The 14,098-nt window shown below is 38.1% G+C and overlaps 1 protein-coding gene across 2 annotated transcripts in view; it reads left to right on the forward strand.

Moving 5' to 3' along the window:
- Positions 1 to 119: 119 nt before the first annotated feature.
- Positions 120 to 14,098, forward strand: part of GRK4 (G protein-coupled receptor kinase 4) — a 44,910-nt gene continuing 30,931 nt past the window's right edge. The window contains exons 1-3 of one of the 2 annotated variants that reach the window (XM_054825470.1): positions 120 to 404; positions 11,031 to 11,117; positions 11,662 to 11,774. In XM_054825470.1, coding sequence (XP_054681445.1) covers positions 353 to 404; positions 11,031 to 11,117; positions 11,662 to 11,774 — 252 coding nt within the window. In that variant the 5' untranslated portion in view covers positions 120 to 352. The remainder of the gene's footprint in view (positions 405 to 11,030; positions 11,118 to 11,661; positions 11,775 to 14,098) is intronic. The other variant, XR_008577108.1, reaches the window with a different exon arrangement.

The following is a 14,098-nucleotide window of genomic DNA, read 5'->3' on the forward strand; positions in this document are numbered from 1 at the left end:
CGAGCGCTGTGGCGTGAGGCCTGTTGGGAGTTGTAGTCCCGGGAATAGCGAGGGGGAGGTGGCACAGGAGCGCAGAGGTGGAGCTGGCTGAGGCGGGTGGAGGAGGGCGGTAGAGTCATGGTCGGGGCGGGTGGTTGCTGCCTGCTCCTTGCCTCCGCCCTCGGGGAGGGGGAGGCCGGTGCCGGGGCGAGCAGCGGGTGATGGGGAAGAGGCGAGCGCAGCGCTGAGGTCCTGCGGGGCCGGATGAGCGGAGGCTTGGCGTCGCGGCGGTGGCGGGGCTGGAGGAGGGGGCGAAGGAGGCAGTAGGGGCGGCCTCCACTCCGGCTGCCCTGACGGGAAGGAGCCCCCGACCATGGAAATCGAGAACATCGTGGCCAACACGGTGCTGCTGAAAGCCCGGGAGGGTGAGAGCCGCGGGGCGAGGCGGCGGGGGAGGCGTGGGGGGAGGAGAAGCGAGAGGGCGAGGCGGGGCGGGCTGGGGACGTACCGAGGGGGAGGAAGAGGGTCTGAGGTGAGGGGAAAAGGGGCCAGCCAGAAGGGGGGAGAGGAAGTGATGGAGGAGGAGAGAGTGGGGAGGGAGGAGAGGCTGCCGGGCAGGGGGGTCCGGCCGGGGCGGTCGACCCCCTGAGGGGTGGTGGTAGGAGCTCTCCCCGCCGCACCGGGGCGGGCGGCGAGTCCCGGGCAGTGCCCTGAGGCACCTGCCCAGCTGCTACCGCGGGATGAACTTGGAGTTACTGCCTTGTGGCTTGCTTCTGAAAAAAACCCCTTTCCTCCTTCCCCCTTCGGACTCTTGATTCAAGTGGTGTTTTTACCGGATGTTTTGAGAAGATCGTTAATCTGTAGTTCTCAGTTTATTTACAAATTTATATACGTATGGATATAAAGGACGAAGTGACATAAATCTTCTCTGGAAGAACCTTGCACTCTGTCTTGCTGTGAAAAACACAGCTGATGAATGCTACCTGTATTTTGCAGTCGAATAGTTTGTATCAATCTAATATTAAAGTGTGCTGTTTTCCATTAGATTAATATTTACAGTTTGATTCCCCAGAACATCTTGACTGGAAGATTCCTCCCCCAACTAACAAACATTTTGGATAGGTAATGAAATTTAGTCGAGTACATGGTCACTGTTTAAAAAAAGTCCTGAAATAAGATTGTCCTACTGCTTTTTTTCCATGTATATAACTGTCCATTAAATGGCCACTTGAAAGACTCCCCAGATTACCACTGTACTCAGTGCAGAGTATGTTTTTCAACTATGAAGTGTGCATGTTCTTTTTGGATTGGATCCTGCTTTTCTTAATTGTGTTGAGAAGTCCCATTAGTTTAGCTGGAGCTGTTTAAAGTGAGTAAGAACAACAGAATCTGCCCCTGTATGTTTTGCAAGTTCCTCCAACTCTAAATGGGTTTGGCACTTACGCCATATGTGTATCCAGTTAAATTTGCCTTAAGCAGCAAGCGAGGAAAATCAGCTTTTTGACTTTGAAGTGGGGTTTAAAAAACAGAACAGTGATCACAATTTTGGGCCATTTCCCAACCTTAGTTGAAAAGACCACCTCAAACTAGAAGACATGTTTTGGCTGGTTTCACTGACAGTAACATGTCTCTGGTGGTGCTGCCTGAATTTGGAGTTTGCATTGAAGTGATCTGAGAAACTAAGGGAAAGTGGAATCATAGAATCATGGAATGGTTTGGGTTGGAAGGGACCTTAAAGATCATCTAGTTCCAAACCTCCTGCCATGGGCAGGGACACAATCTGGCTCAAAACTTTACTGTGTCCAAACCCTCACCACAAAGAGTGGAGTGGTAATCTGGAAAGGCTTTTAAGTGGCTGCTTAATGTCAGGTTGCCTCTTTAGTTAAGGTTTCACTATGTTTAAAATAAATTATAGTGGTAGAACTGACCAAACAAGATATTTTAATGAAGTAAATGGAAGTCTGACAGCAGCTGATGTGAAGAAGATCAGTTCTACCTAATGTGAAACTTATAAAAGTAGTGGTAATAAGCTGTTACTCTTTCGTACCTTCAATTGACCTGGTCTCTTTTGCGTAAGCATGCACAAAAATGTGATTTCTGGCTTTGAAACTCTGAAACTCCATTGATCAATTGGTAGAAGGTCTTTTACCTTTTCAGGTCTGAGTTTCTGTGCATGGGGTACTTTTTATATCACATTTTTTCAAAATGCTCCTTGAAATGAAAGTATTTTCTGTTTGATATATGCTCTGGATGGTCTGGAAATGTCTGATTTACTACATCTGTCAGAACCATTCCATAAAATCCCTGTCCCAGCTCTATTCTTATGTGCCAGGTAGACTCCAAGGGAATGGAGTTTGTAAAATTAGTATGTGAGGTAGATATTTTAATGAAATATTTTTTTTGCTAGAAGGGCCTCACAATTGGGACAGAAGAGCAGACTTTCACTTGACCTTTTCCTTCCCACATTTGTATTATCTTACTGTATAGTGTATGGACAGGTGGGATAGCATGGAAAAGTGCAGAATTACTCTTTTTCATGGAAGAAGGTGAAATCCTAAGCTAGTATAAAATAGCAGCTCTCTTTATTTTCATGTATAGGCTTGAGCCACATCAGTAATCCTTTTTCCAATTCCTCTGCATGTTAAAGATTAGATAAGAGAAGGTGTTGGCCTGGCTAAATATTTCAGTTGTAAAAGCAAAAGAAATAAGATGTAAACTACTGTGCTCTTATTTCATAGTTTTCAGTGGCATATTGAAAGAAATCAATGTAGGCTTAATTATGGCTTGCATGGGTCAGTCTCAGTCTGACTTGAGATTCCTTCATGATAAAGATGAGAGTAGGAAAAGATTGTATTCTTGAAAGCATCTCACAAAATCTTTTAACCCTAGAGATATGTCATCTTCATTTTGCAAATACAGAAACTGAATTAAAGATGTTGTGTGCTTGTCCTCATCTGGTGAAAAGGTATTGCAGAGGCTTAATGAGAATTCAGAAATGCCTGGTAAATAATACCAAGTCTAAACAAATCATACTTCAGCACATAAACCAGACCTATCAGTCAAAATTATGATCCCAGATTTGTACTCATAATTTTCCTCTATTTTTAGGTACTCTAATACTTCTGGATGTGAATACTGTTAGGATGTGAACATCATTTGGGTTTTACATTTGTAGGTGTGCAGAATTAGCACACCTTGAACAGCTAGGTTCATGTCTACTGTTTAAATCTGATTTGATATGTAGAAAGTAAATTTGATCTATGTAATTAGAGACCCAGGAACTAACTAGTGTGCTTAGACAAAATGCATCTTTTACTGCTACTTCCTTCTGCAGAATAAAACCAAAGTGGTATTGCTGTCTATTTCTAGACTAACTACCTTCTACCTTTTCACTAATAGTCTTACTGTTAATTTATTTCATTAAAGGTGTGAATCTTTTAATTCAATCTGCATGATGATAACATCAGTTTTATAAGAGTTTACTAGTCCCATTTTTCAGGCCAGATCAAACCCCAGCTTTCTCCCAGCCTCAAAACTTTAAATTTTGTCTTATGATCTATCCTCTAAGAGGATTTTCATAAAACAGATTATTTTAATAGAAGCCTGTCTCTTTCCAATAAAGACTTGTAATATCTCTGTAGCAACTACAACACTTCTTTATGTGTAGATGGAAAGCTATGAGGATTCCTTATCTTCTTTTAATGTAACTTTGTAAATAATAAAATGCCAGTTCTTCGCACATGTGGGTGTTAGTAATGGCTCATAATATATGAGCCTTGTATGTGCCTACTACTAGATAATAATGCATCCTGTGATACTTTATGGATGAAAGATTAAGTAATCAGGAGCTACCTACATTGGGCATTTTTTCTTTCCTCATCCACTTTTCCAGTTGACCTGCTCATGCTGAGGGCTAACCTGTCCAAAGAGGGATTTGCCTCTAGGTGAAAACTGTAGTGCAAAGTCTTCTGGGATTCCCATCCCAGTTTCCTGGGATAAGTGGCCTTCTATGCCAATCCAGCTCTTTCCTCTCATTCATGCATTACTTTTGAGGGAAATCTGTATGTGAGAAAGAAAAACAGAAAACTTCCTCTTAAGGTGAATGCAATGGTGGAACAAGCACAAGTGACTCAGTAGAAAAACAAGAGATTATAAAGCAAACTCAAAGTTGATCTTATGAGCACAGTAGTGAAGCAACCGAGATAGGAAAAACAGGTGAGTGTTAAGTGATACTGATGTATGAACTCTGAGATAGACAGTATGAAAGCTTGCAATTTCATGATCTCCTCGGATTTTCACATATAGGCATTTTTATGTGTAAAAGAATAATGTACAGCACCATGACTTCTAGTTTTATATAAGAGCAGAGAAATTAACACATTCATTTTTTCCTAGCAGAAATATCTTTAAAATTGGTATCTCTTGAAAGACATTGAAGAATTTATCCCATAAATGGGGACAAATAATGAATATAAACTAGGTTATTCTGAAAAAAATCTGAAAGTTGACAAAAATGTATTTTTATTTTTTATTCACTTTTTATTTATATTTGTGTCTTCTGGTTTTTGTAGTTATTTCAATCACTCTTCATAAATCCTTTGAGTATATGTAAGCCCCAAATTCATTTCAGCATCCCACACATAGTCTGTGATGTTTTGAAGGAAAGACACTAATCACTGTATGTTTTAAACTGCTTAGGAGCTTTCTTTTTTTAATTGCCTAAAGTAATAGTCTCCAAAAATACTTCCAAAGGGTAGATCTGTCGTTCCTTTGAAGTCAACAGCAGTTTACTCTGAGGCTTTATGCCAAGAGTGCATTTTAAACATACCTGGTCCGTTTGCATCCGCTTTAAAATTCATTTGTCCTGCTGTGGCAGGAGCAGTTTGTGAATGAGAATTTGGTCTGCTGTTAAGCATATAATATGCTCTATGTTGTGATTGATTTAGGCTAAATTAAGATCATGTCTCAAGCAAATTTTCCCCCAAGCTCTTGGTTGTATTGGTTCTAGCCTGTGGTTGCAGAATGGGTAAGATAGTTCTCAATTGTATCTATGAACCTATCTAGGGTGTGTGGGTTGTCATAGTGGTTTTTTTAATGTTGTTGGGTGTTTTGGGTTTGGGTTTTTTCCCCAAAATTACTTTTCAGATGGATCAGCAAGCTTCTGCAGATTTGATAACTGTTAGTTGCAGTCCAAGGATGGAGTTAGAAGGAACCTTTCAGTAACAGAATGTGATCACAGTTTGGATTAAGCAAATCCTGAGATACTTCTTTCAGAATTGAAATTGTATTAGTGTAACACTCTTCACAAAAAATAAGCAGTCCACTCAAATTGTGTATTTTATCTGCCTAGGTTTAAAAACAACTGGAATAATTCTGCAAGTGAAATATATCTGACCTTTGCTTGCAGTATAAGGTAATAATTCAGTATGATATTGGTGATGATACATAGGCAGATATCCTATAATGTGTGTATTTGTAACTAGGAAGAAAATTCTAAGGAGATTGCTCAGATCACTGCAGTTTAGCTATTGAACTGAACTAAAATCTTTAATTATTTAAAGAGTATAGAGAAGTGCGAAACCAAGGCGCACTCATACCTGGAAAGTCCATTCACCAGCAGCAAACACAAATTTTAACGTGAAAGCGCCGTGAGTTTTTGCAGTTGCTGCTATTTTTGCCTGTTCTTCCCTTATTTGCCTCCTATGTTCTATTGCACTCCCTTATTGCATTGTGCTTTAAATTGCTGTAAACTCATTGTGGCAGGAAACATGTCTTCCTGTGTTTGTACAGAATTATGCACAATGTCTGCCTTTTTGTCCTTTATTTAATGAACTGTAAGAAGAATGCATGTGGGCATGTTGGAATCTAAATAATTACATTTACTAAATAAACACAACATGAGAGGTCTAGTTATTGATACACACTGCTACTTTGGTTATTTTGAATGTGGCCATTATAACTAGACCTTTCACAATCTACTTAAAGGAATTTTACTTTTCTATCTGTTGCAGTCTTGATGTACCATCATGATAAAAAAATCCTTGTTTGTCAAGGAGTCATCTGTAAAATTGGAGTTTTCTTACTGTTTGTTTTCTAGTAAACCCTGTTCATTGAGTTGTTACAGACATATAAAAATGAAATGTATACACAGATGTTACATTGTTTGCAAGATTATGTTAATAAACTCTGGTTCAGATTAGTTACATTTACTTGAGTTGATATAAGAATTTCATACCTAATTTCTGAAGAAGGGCAGAAGCTGTTCAGCATGTATGCACTACCATTCTTAAATGTGCACGATTACTGAAATTGTACATAGAGCTGATGTGAAGAACCAGTTGTTCAAGTGGTTATAGCTGTGGGAACAATAAATGATTGTGCATATAAACAAGCTGCACAAATGTTCACATAGGTACCTGGGGCTTTTAACTGCTTACAGTGTTACTGCTCTAACAGTCAGATGAGCAAGAGGACTCAAGCATTACCTTGCTGAGGTCCAACTCTAGGCTCTTGAATCCAGGAGTGTGAGGAGTATTATCTTAAAAATGCCATACCAATCTGTAATCTATAGGTATCTTTTATGTGCTTATTTATTGAACTGCTTGCATTTTGCTTCTGTTTGTATTCAGAAGTGCCTTGGCCTTTATAATGCTGAAGAGTTAGGTGCCTACCTTGCGCTGAAACCTGAACTTTCAGCTAGGTGATTCTGGTAAGCTTGCTGAGAGCCAGCCAGATTATATGTATCATACTTCTGGAAAAAAAAATATTTCTCCGTATAAAAGAGATGCCACTCTGTTAAACCTAGTTGTTAAGCTGTGATGAGGCTTGTTTTTCAAGGAACTGAGATGTCGAAAAATACTTCTGACCTGCACAATGGAGAAGGTTGCAGAGACCCCACAAAGCAGTACTGGATGAGCTGTCTCTAGAACTGGCAGCATGACAGTCTTCCTCAAGTGATGGTATGTGTGAACTTGTCTCCTGGCCTGTAGTTAGTGGCACTTCAGTGTTGCTGTTCTGATCTGAGGACCTGAGGTATTAATTCTACAGTGTTTTGTGTCTTGAAGGTGGATCTTGCACGGTAAGGACATACCATCAAAATGCTAAGCACAGTTACTTAGTGGCCAGTGTTTACAAATGTCTTCGTAGCATAAGGCCATAGTTAAACAGGAATGTTTTGATTTTTCAGTGAAAGGTTTTAATCCTTATTGTGAGTGGTTTGAAGGAAAATGTGTCTCTAAGTAGGAGAAGATTTGAATTCATGTGAGTTTAAAATCTGTTAGGAAACTTGCTTGCAACTTCCTCTGCTGTAGGAAAGATGTGTTGTAAGACAGTGTAGGTACCTGGATTAGTCTCATGCATCTCAGTGTCGATGATGTAGAGTTTCTGCATCAATTCTTTCACATTTTTCATTGAACTAATTGATTGATTTATACAGTTAAAGGCATGCTGTAGGTTGTCATCTTGTTGCAGTTTTATGCTTTCAGAGCTTATCTGGGTGTGGTCTAGTATGAATTTCTCAGCTGGTATCTGACAATCTGGTTTGTGGAATCAGTTTTGCAAGAATGATGTTGTAGCAATCATGCACCCTTAGTGCTACATAGCCCTGTGCTTTTCAACCACAGAGATACGTTGCTTGCCCTTTACAGGCAGGAGAGCTGAAGCACAGAGGTCCCTGAACAGCTGGCAGAATCTCAGTGTCAGTGTAGCAGCCACCGAATCTTACCACATATAGTCTGTGGACATTTATTACCCAAAGATAGTATGATGCTTCTCACTTTTCATTCTGTCGGACAGAATCCAAGTTTTCTATCTCAAGGAAGACTGATTAATAATGTTCAGTCAACATGGTGCTCAGTGAAATGAGAGTCTTGCTACAAATCCTTGTCTGTAAGGAAGATCACTGTGGCAGTGGGAAGTCTGTCTGATGACTTGAAAAATATTCTTCTTTGTCTAAATCTATTTCTACACCAGATTGCTTTGTTTTACCACAGCAGTTCTTCTTTTGCAACTAGTTGTGTTTTTACTGATGAATAAGCCAACCACCTTGCCTTACATAAGTTTTTTCAAGTGTTTCTCTGAAGTTAAAATAATGCTGAAAACGGAAAACATCTAGAAACTTTCCTATACCATATTCTAATACAATGACCTAAGTGAATTTAGTACACATCTTTTTAATAAGCAAAAACATGTAAAGAGGTAAATGCTGAAATTCTAACTCTACAAATTAATTTGGGGAGGAGAAGAAGGTAAGGTTCTTATGTACCTGAAAATGTAATTGCAGTATTTCCTTACTGTAATGGTGTATTGCTGAATCCACCCTTCTCTTTGTAAAAGATGAGTCGCTTCAAGTTGGACATTGTTCTAGCCAGCAATTACATCTGAAAGAGGCAAAAGTGGTAATTCATCTGAACCACATAGGTCAACCATAAAGCAGATTAACTTAATGGCTTTGTTGCTGCTGTGTTGGAAAGTAAGCTGTTGGTCTTTCTGGATGAATTTTATCTGAAGTATTTTAGAAAGAGATCCAGAATAGAAGCTCTGAAATCAATATTTAAGACACTTACAAACCACAACTATTATAATTTGATTTGATACATCTTTTAAACTGCCTCAGAAACGGAAAAGGATTTCACAATTAGGGAATAATATCACAAACAAATTGGCCTCCTCCCATAACTTTTACCAGAAATGGCTAATTTATCTGTAAATTATGTAGGTCATGCATTCTCTTTACATTATTGGGACATACAGACTTTTTCTGTGCATTTGCTGTAAATGTAAGAACAGTCAGTTCAGAGAAAAGAGAGAGCATGTTGATTTAGTTGATACTCCTAAGCATTTGATTCTTGTACATCATTAATAAATTATATGTAGTTTTTATTGACTTTTATAGGATGGTAAATTTGATACATTATAGCATGTGGTCTCTTTTTGTAAAATTAAGTTCATAATGGTCACATCATAAGTAACTGGTGAAATATTTGGGGCAAAATACAGTAGACTTTCTTGTGTTGGACTTGAAGTATAATGCACCAGAGATCCTCTTTTTTTTGCTTTGGGGTTTTTGTTGGGGTTTTTTTTTTTTCCTTTGATTGTGCTTCAGAAGATGATATACTTGGTGTATATCACAGTTCAGTTTTACTTTTTCCAGACAGCATTGTTGTATGAATTTCTTTATCAGTTTATCATTCTTGGTCAATACTGATTGTACTGTGCCATGCACAAATGAGTCTTTCTGAGCAGTTTCTAACAGAAGAAATTTAACTTTGGTGGACCTTGCAGCTTACTGTATTTTTTCAGTTGCATGGTTAAAAATTAAGTTGATGCTTTTGTCCGGTTTTTTTCATGATCACATAATAATCTATACCCAGTCCTTTTCTATTCAATGTTATATGTTCAGACGATCTATGTTAGTATTCCTTGATTTTGCTTGTGTTCAGTTCTCTTAGAAATGCATCTCTTTGCTCTGTATGGTTTGATTTTCTTCAGCTTCTTTTTAACATCAAAAATACTTTGTTAAAACAGTTGGAGTTTCTTTTAATGATTCTGGTAATTACAGTTTCATGATTAGTTCTAGTACTGCATGAAGTATGAGGGGGGAAGTAGATTTGATATATTTGTGTTCTAAAATATTTTGGAAGGTGGATGACTTACAGACCAACATTAGGAAATAAAAAGAGAGTAGGTATCAGTTCAAAGAATCTCTGCAAGCCAACATTTTAAAGTTTTGTATTCTTTATTTGTTTACTTTTCTAGTGATACTAGAGTTGAGAATGTTTTGTTGCAGCAGCACAGTGAAACGGCAATGTTGCTGTTAGCAAAGATCATGTAAATTTGACATGAGCTAAGGTACGCTAAGCTGGAACTGCTCTGACTGCAACACTAGAACTGTTCAAGAAGCTGCATGTTTGAGCGAAGAGGGCTTTTTTTTAATATATATTTTATTGTTCTGAAGATGTTAGTTCCTTTCTCACTAACAATTTAATTCTGCAAGAGTTGAGCACTGTTTGCTGCTTGGTTTCTATTCAGGTTACATAGGGTAACTCCCTTCCTTTCTCTCCCATTGTGGTTAATGGTATGTACTGCTTTGGTACAGTCAGAAAGTTTCTGTGCAGTTTTGCTACTGTTCTGTCATGTGGAAACGCATCTGGCCATATCACTTAGTAAAATCTTCTTTTAAAATATTTTGCAGCACAAAAATTACTCTTCCGCTGAAATGTTTTGCAATTAAATATACATATTTTTTCCTGTATCTATCTGTCTGCTTTTTTGATAAGTATGCATATCTTCTGTAAATGGAATTGGCTTCTTCAGGTCAAAGTAATGTGCTAAAATCCCAATTAAACATAGAAAAATGGAGCACAGATATAGTTTTTGAGAAACATTGGAAAAAATACTGTAGTAGTTTTTTAAAATCAGTTTAATACTAGCGCTGTGAAATCTGAAGCATTGAAAAGTCTGAATTCTACAACAGCTAAGGTCTTCCTGATATCCTGTATCCCCCTTTAGTCTAGAATAAATGGTGTGTATTTGAGCAATGCCCACTCATTTATTAGTGGGGTCTACTCTTATTACTATTACTGCCTTTAAAAAAAGAGAATATTTATGTACAGTTTGATTATCCAAAAATGTGTTTTTATTCTATGTATTTTGCTACTCAACTTTAATGTCTTCCATTCTTCACCATGGTTTAGAGATAATTCCCATTTCTTTTTTTTAGTTTGTCTTTGATGTTTCAGTTCTGTGTGTAATTTTCAGAATACCTAGATATTTGCCTTGTCCCTGCAGAGATATTCTGTCTGCACAGCCAAAATGCAAAATAATTGTGTTGCAAAAGACTTTCTGAGGTTTTTTAGTGTTTCATATTAAAGTTCTTCTATATGAAGTTTGTTATTGGTTTGGATACCTTTGTAGATGGATTTCTTTCTAGGCATGAAAAGTGGTCTGACAGATCTGTGTGGAAGTGACCTAATTTTATGCTGTTAAATGTTATGTTTAATTTTATTCTGACATAGTATTGTGTTTTACACTACTCATATTTTTTCTTCTAGGCAAACGGAGTGGGCGTAGTAAAAAATGGAAAGAGATGCTGAAGTTGCCACCTGTTAGTCATTGTGAAGGTATTAGATGCTCAATCGGTAGGTGTCCTGTAGAATGGTCTGCTGATTATTTTGAGAAGGAGGGGCAAGAGTTTGGTGGTGTTAACTGAAAGGATTCTTTCTTGCTTCTGAATGCTAATTATCAAAAAAAGCTATTAGACTTTTAATGTGATGGAGAATTTATGAGAAAATAAATTTATGAGAAGATAAAAGCTGTATCACAGCTCCTTGTTTGTTAAAGGAAACTGCTCCTAAAGGATAATTTACAAAGCCATGAATTAGTAAAAGGAATCATATTGTAGTATTGTTGCTTTCCACCCCCCAACCCAAATGAAGCTTAACCATATCATTCAATGTGTTTTTAATAAATGTGATAGTTTATAAAAGACAAATATGGCTGGAAGTGAGTGTTTCACTATTCTTTGGGATCACTGTGTGGTTTTGATGCCTTTGCTAAATATGTTAATGTAAAATCTTCATGGTTTAGTGATGTTTTTCTGACCTATTCTCAAATGGGAGCAAGGATCGTGCTATGACAAAGATAAAAATAAATAAAGATATTTACTTACTATTTCTCTGTCAGAAAGAGACTATAACCAGCTTTGTGACAAACAGCCAATAGGAAGACTTCTCTTCAGACAGTTCTGTGATTCCAGACCAGATTTGAAAAGATGCATTGAATTTCTGGATGCAGTGGTAAGCAGTGAGAAATTGGACATCAGTAGCCTATAGATTATATTTTTGTGTTTATAAAAATTTTGATTTTTGTGCTGGTTTTGGCCAGAATAGAGTTAATTTTCTTCATTGTAGCTCACGCTGAGCTATGTTTTGGATTTTTGACCAAAACAGTGTTGATAACAAGGATGTTTTAGTTATTGCTGAACAGCGATTACACAGCGTCAAGGCCTTCTATGTTTCTCACGCTGCCCCATCAGCGAGTAGGCTGGGGATGCATAAGGAGTTGGGAGGGGACACAGCCGGGACAGCTGACCCCAACTGACTAAAGGAATATTCCATACCATATGATGTCATGCTCAGCAATAAAATTAAGGGGAAAGGAGGAGGAAGGGGGGAAGTTAGTTACGGTGTTTGTTTTGCCAAGTAGCCATTACACATGATGATGAAGCCCTGCTTTCCTGGAAATGGCTAACCATCTGCTGGTCTATGGGAAGAAGCAAATGAATTCCTTATTTTACTTTGCTTGTGCATGCAGCTTTCTTTATCTATTAAACTGTCTTTATCTTGACACACAAGTTTTCTCACTTCTACCCTTCTGACTATCACTGGGGGGAGTGGGTAAGCAAGTGTGTGGGGCTCAGTTGTGTACTAGGGTTAACACAACAATTTTATAAAATACTAATTTTCTCTAAAGGCATCTGGGTGCTAATGCTGCATATGTGGTGAGATTTACTCTTTGCCAATTGTAAAGCTGTAACTTTTCATGAATGTAAAAAAACTCTGGCTCTGTTAAAGGAAGATGTTTAATATTTGCTATAAAATCTCTGCCATCTTGATATGGTCAGAGCTACAAAAATAGGCATGATGGGAACAAAAGAAATTATTTTAGAAAGACATGTTGCTTTACTTCTTGAACCTAAAAAGGATGTGCATACAAGGAATATTACTTATGATACTCAGACTTGAAAGTGGTGTAAACATAGACTTGAAAATGTTGCAACTTGCATGGAAGCCCTAGGCTAGAGAGAAGGTGCTAATTAAAAAAAACACAATGGAGATGGAAATTTAGGGAACCATCTATGGAAGGAGAGAAACCAGATTTTAGAGACCAAGGGAAAAGGAGGTGTTTTGTCTTGATATATTTGCATCTTGGTATCTAACGCTAAAGAATGAGGGGAGGATGGAAATGTGCCTGCAGTCATGTTTTGTAAAAAATCCTCAGAGAAAACCCTCATGGGGAGGGGGAAAATAATGAGAAGAGTAGGCAGGCACACAACAGTCCTTAAGAGGAGAGAATAATAACTCAGAGCTTTTTATTCTTTGTCCCTCATAGTTAATCCAAGTGTGGTAAGATACAGTCTTAAACTGAGATTGCAGCCAAAAGAAGAGTTTTCCTCATCCCACCCATTTTTGTTCTTATATGCAGGGAACAAATGACCAAAAAACAAAAAGTAGGGTAGTGCTGCTGCTTACATGCATCCCAAAATAGTCTCAGAATGCAAGATGGCTCTGAGAGGTGCAGGGTGTAAGGAGCTACATGGGATTATTGCTGGGCTCCCCACTTCACTGTATCTTCCTTCCCTCTACAGGAATATAAACTGAGGCAGTTGATGAGCTGAAAAGGAACTTCAGTGTCAAATAAGTAGAATTGCCTTATATTTGTCAATGAATCTTTGTGCAGTTAGGTTTACTCTCCAGGTGCATTTCACCATACTTTTGTGACTCTTAGGAGCTGTTCTAGCACCAAATTCCAGAGACCACTTTGACAGTTGAGACATAGAATGGATTGAATGGAAATCCAGAACAGTGTAGCTAAATATCCTGAAGTGAATGTAGACTAGAGCTTTTAATGAGCATCCACAATGGATGTACAACTGTGGATGTACCCATAATGGTTACAACTTCTGTAGACATTTTAAATCCTTAAAAGCTTAGATAAGGAGTAGCAGAATTTTTGGCAGCACAAAGGAGAAAAAAATCTTAGGCATGACTGTAAGGCAGGCGTGTCTTTGCTCTACAGATGTAATTTTTGAGGTGAAATTGTCTCTAAGAAGTACCTGTTTTACACTAACTGAAAATTTTGAATTGTTTTGAAATATGCAATCTATAATGTCATGTGGATTGCAACACTTCTGTGAATTAACAAAGACTGTCAGAGTTGAGATAATCTGATGTAAGGGATGATTTTGCAATTCTTTTTTTATTTTTTAACTTCCATTTGAAAAATTATGGTGAAGTGATGCTTGGGCATCACTGAAACAGAAATCTCTTAAGAGCTGAGATAATTTCTAATGGATGACTGTCAGGATCTGAAAGCTAAGCATGCTTTCCTGATCAAGGAA

Source organism: Grus americana, chromosome 4 (genome assembly GCF_028858705.1).
Source record: "Grus americana isolate bGruAme1 chromosome 4, bGruAme1.mat, whole genome shotgun sequence".
Lineage (NCBI taxonomy): Eukaryota > Metazoa > Chordata > Aves > Gruiformes > Gruidae > Grus > Grus americana.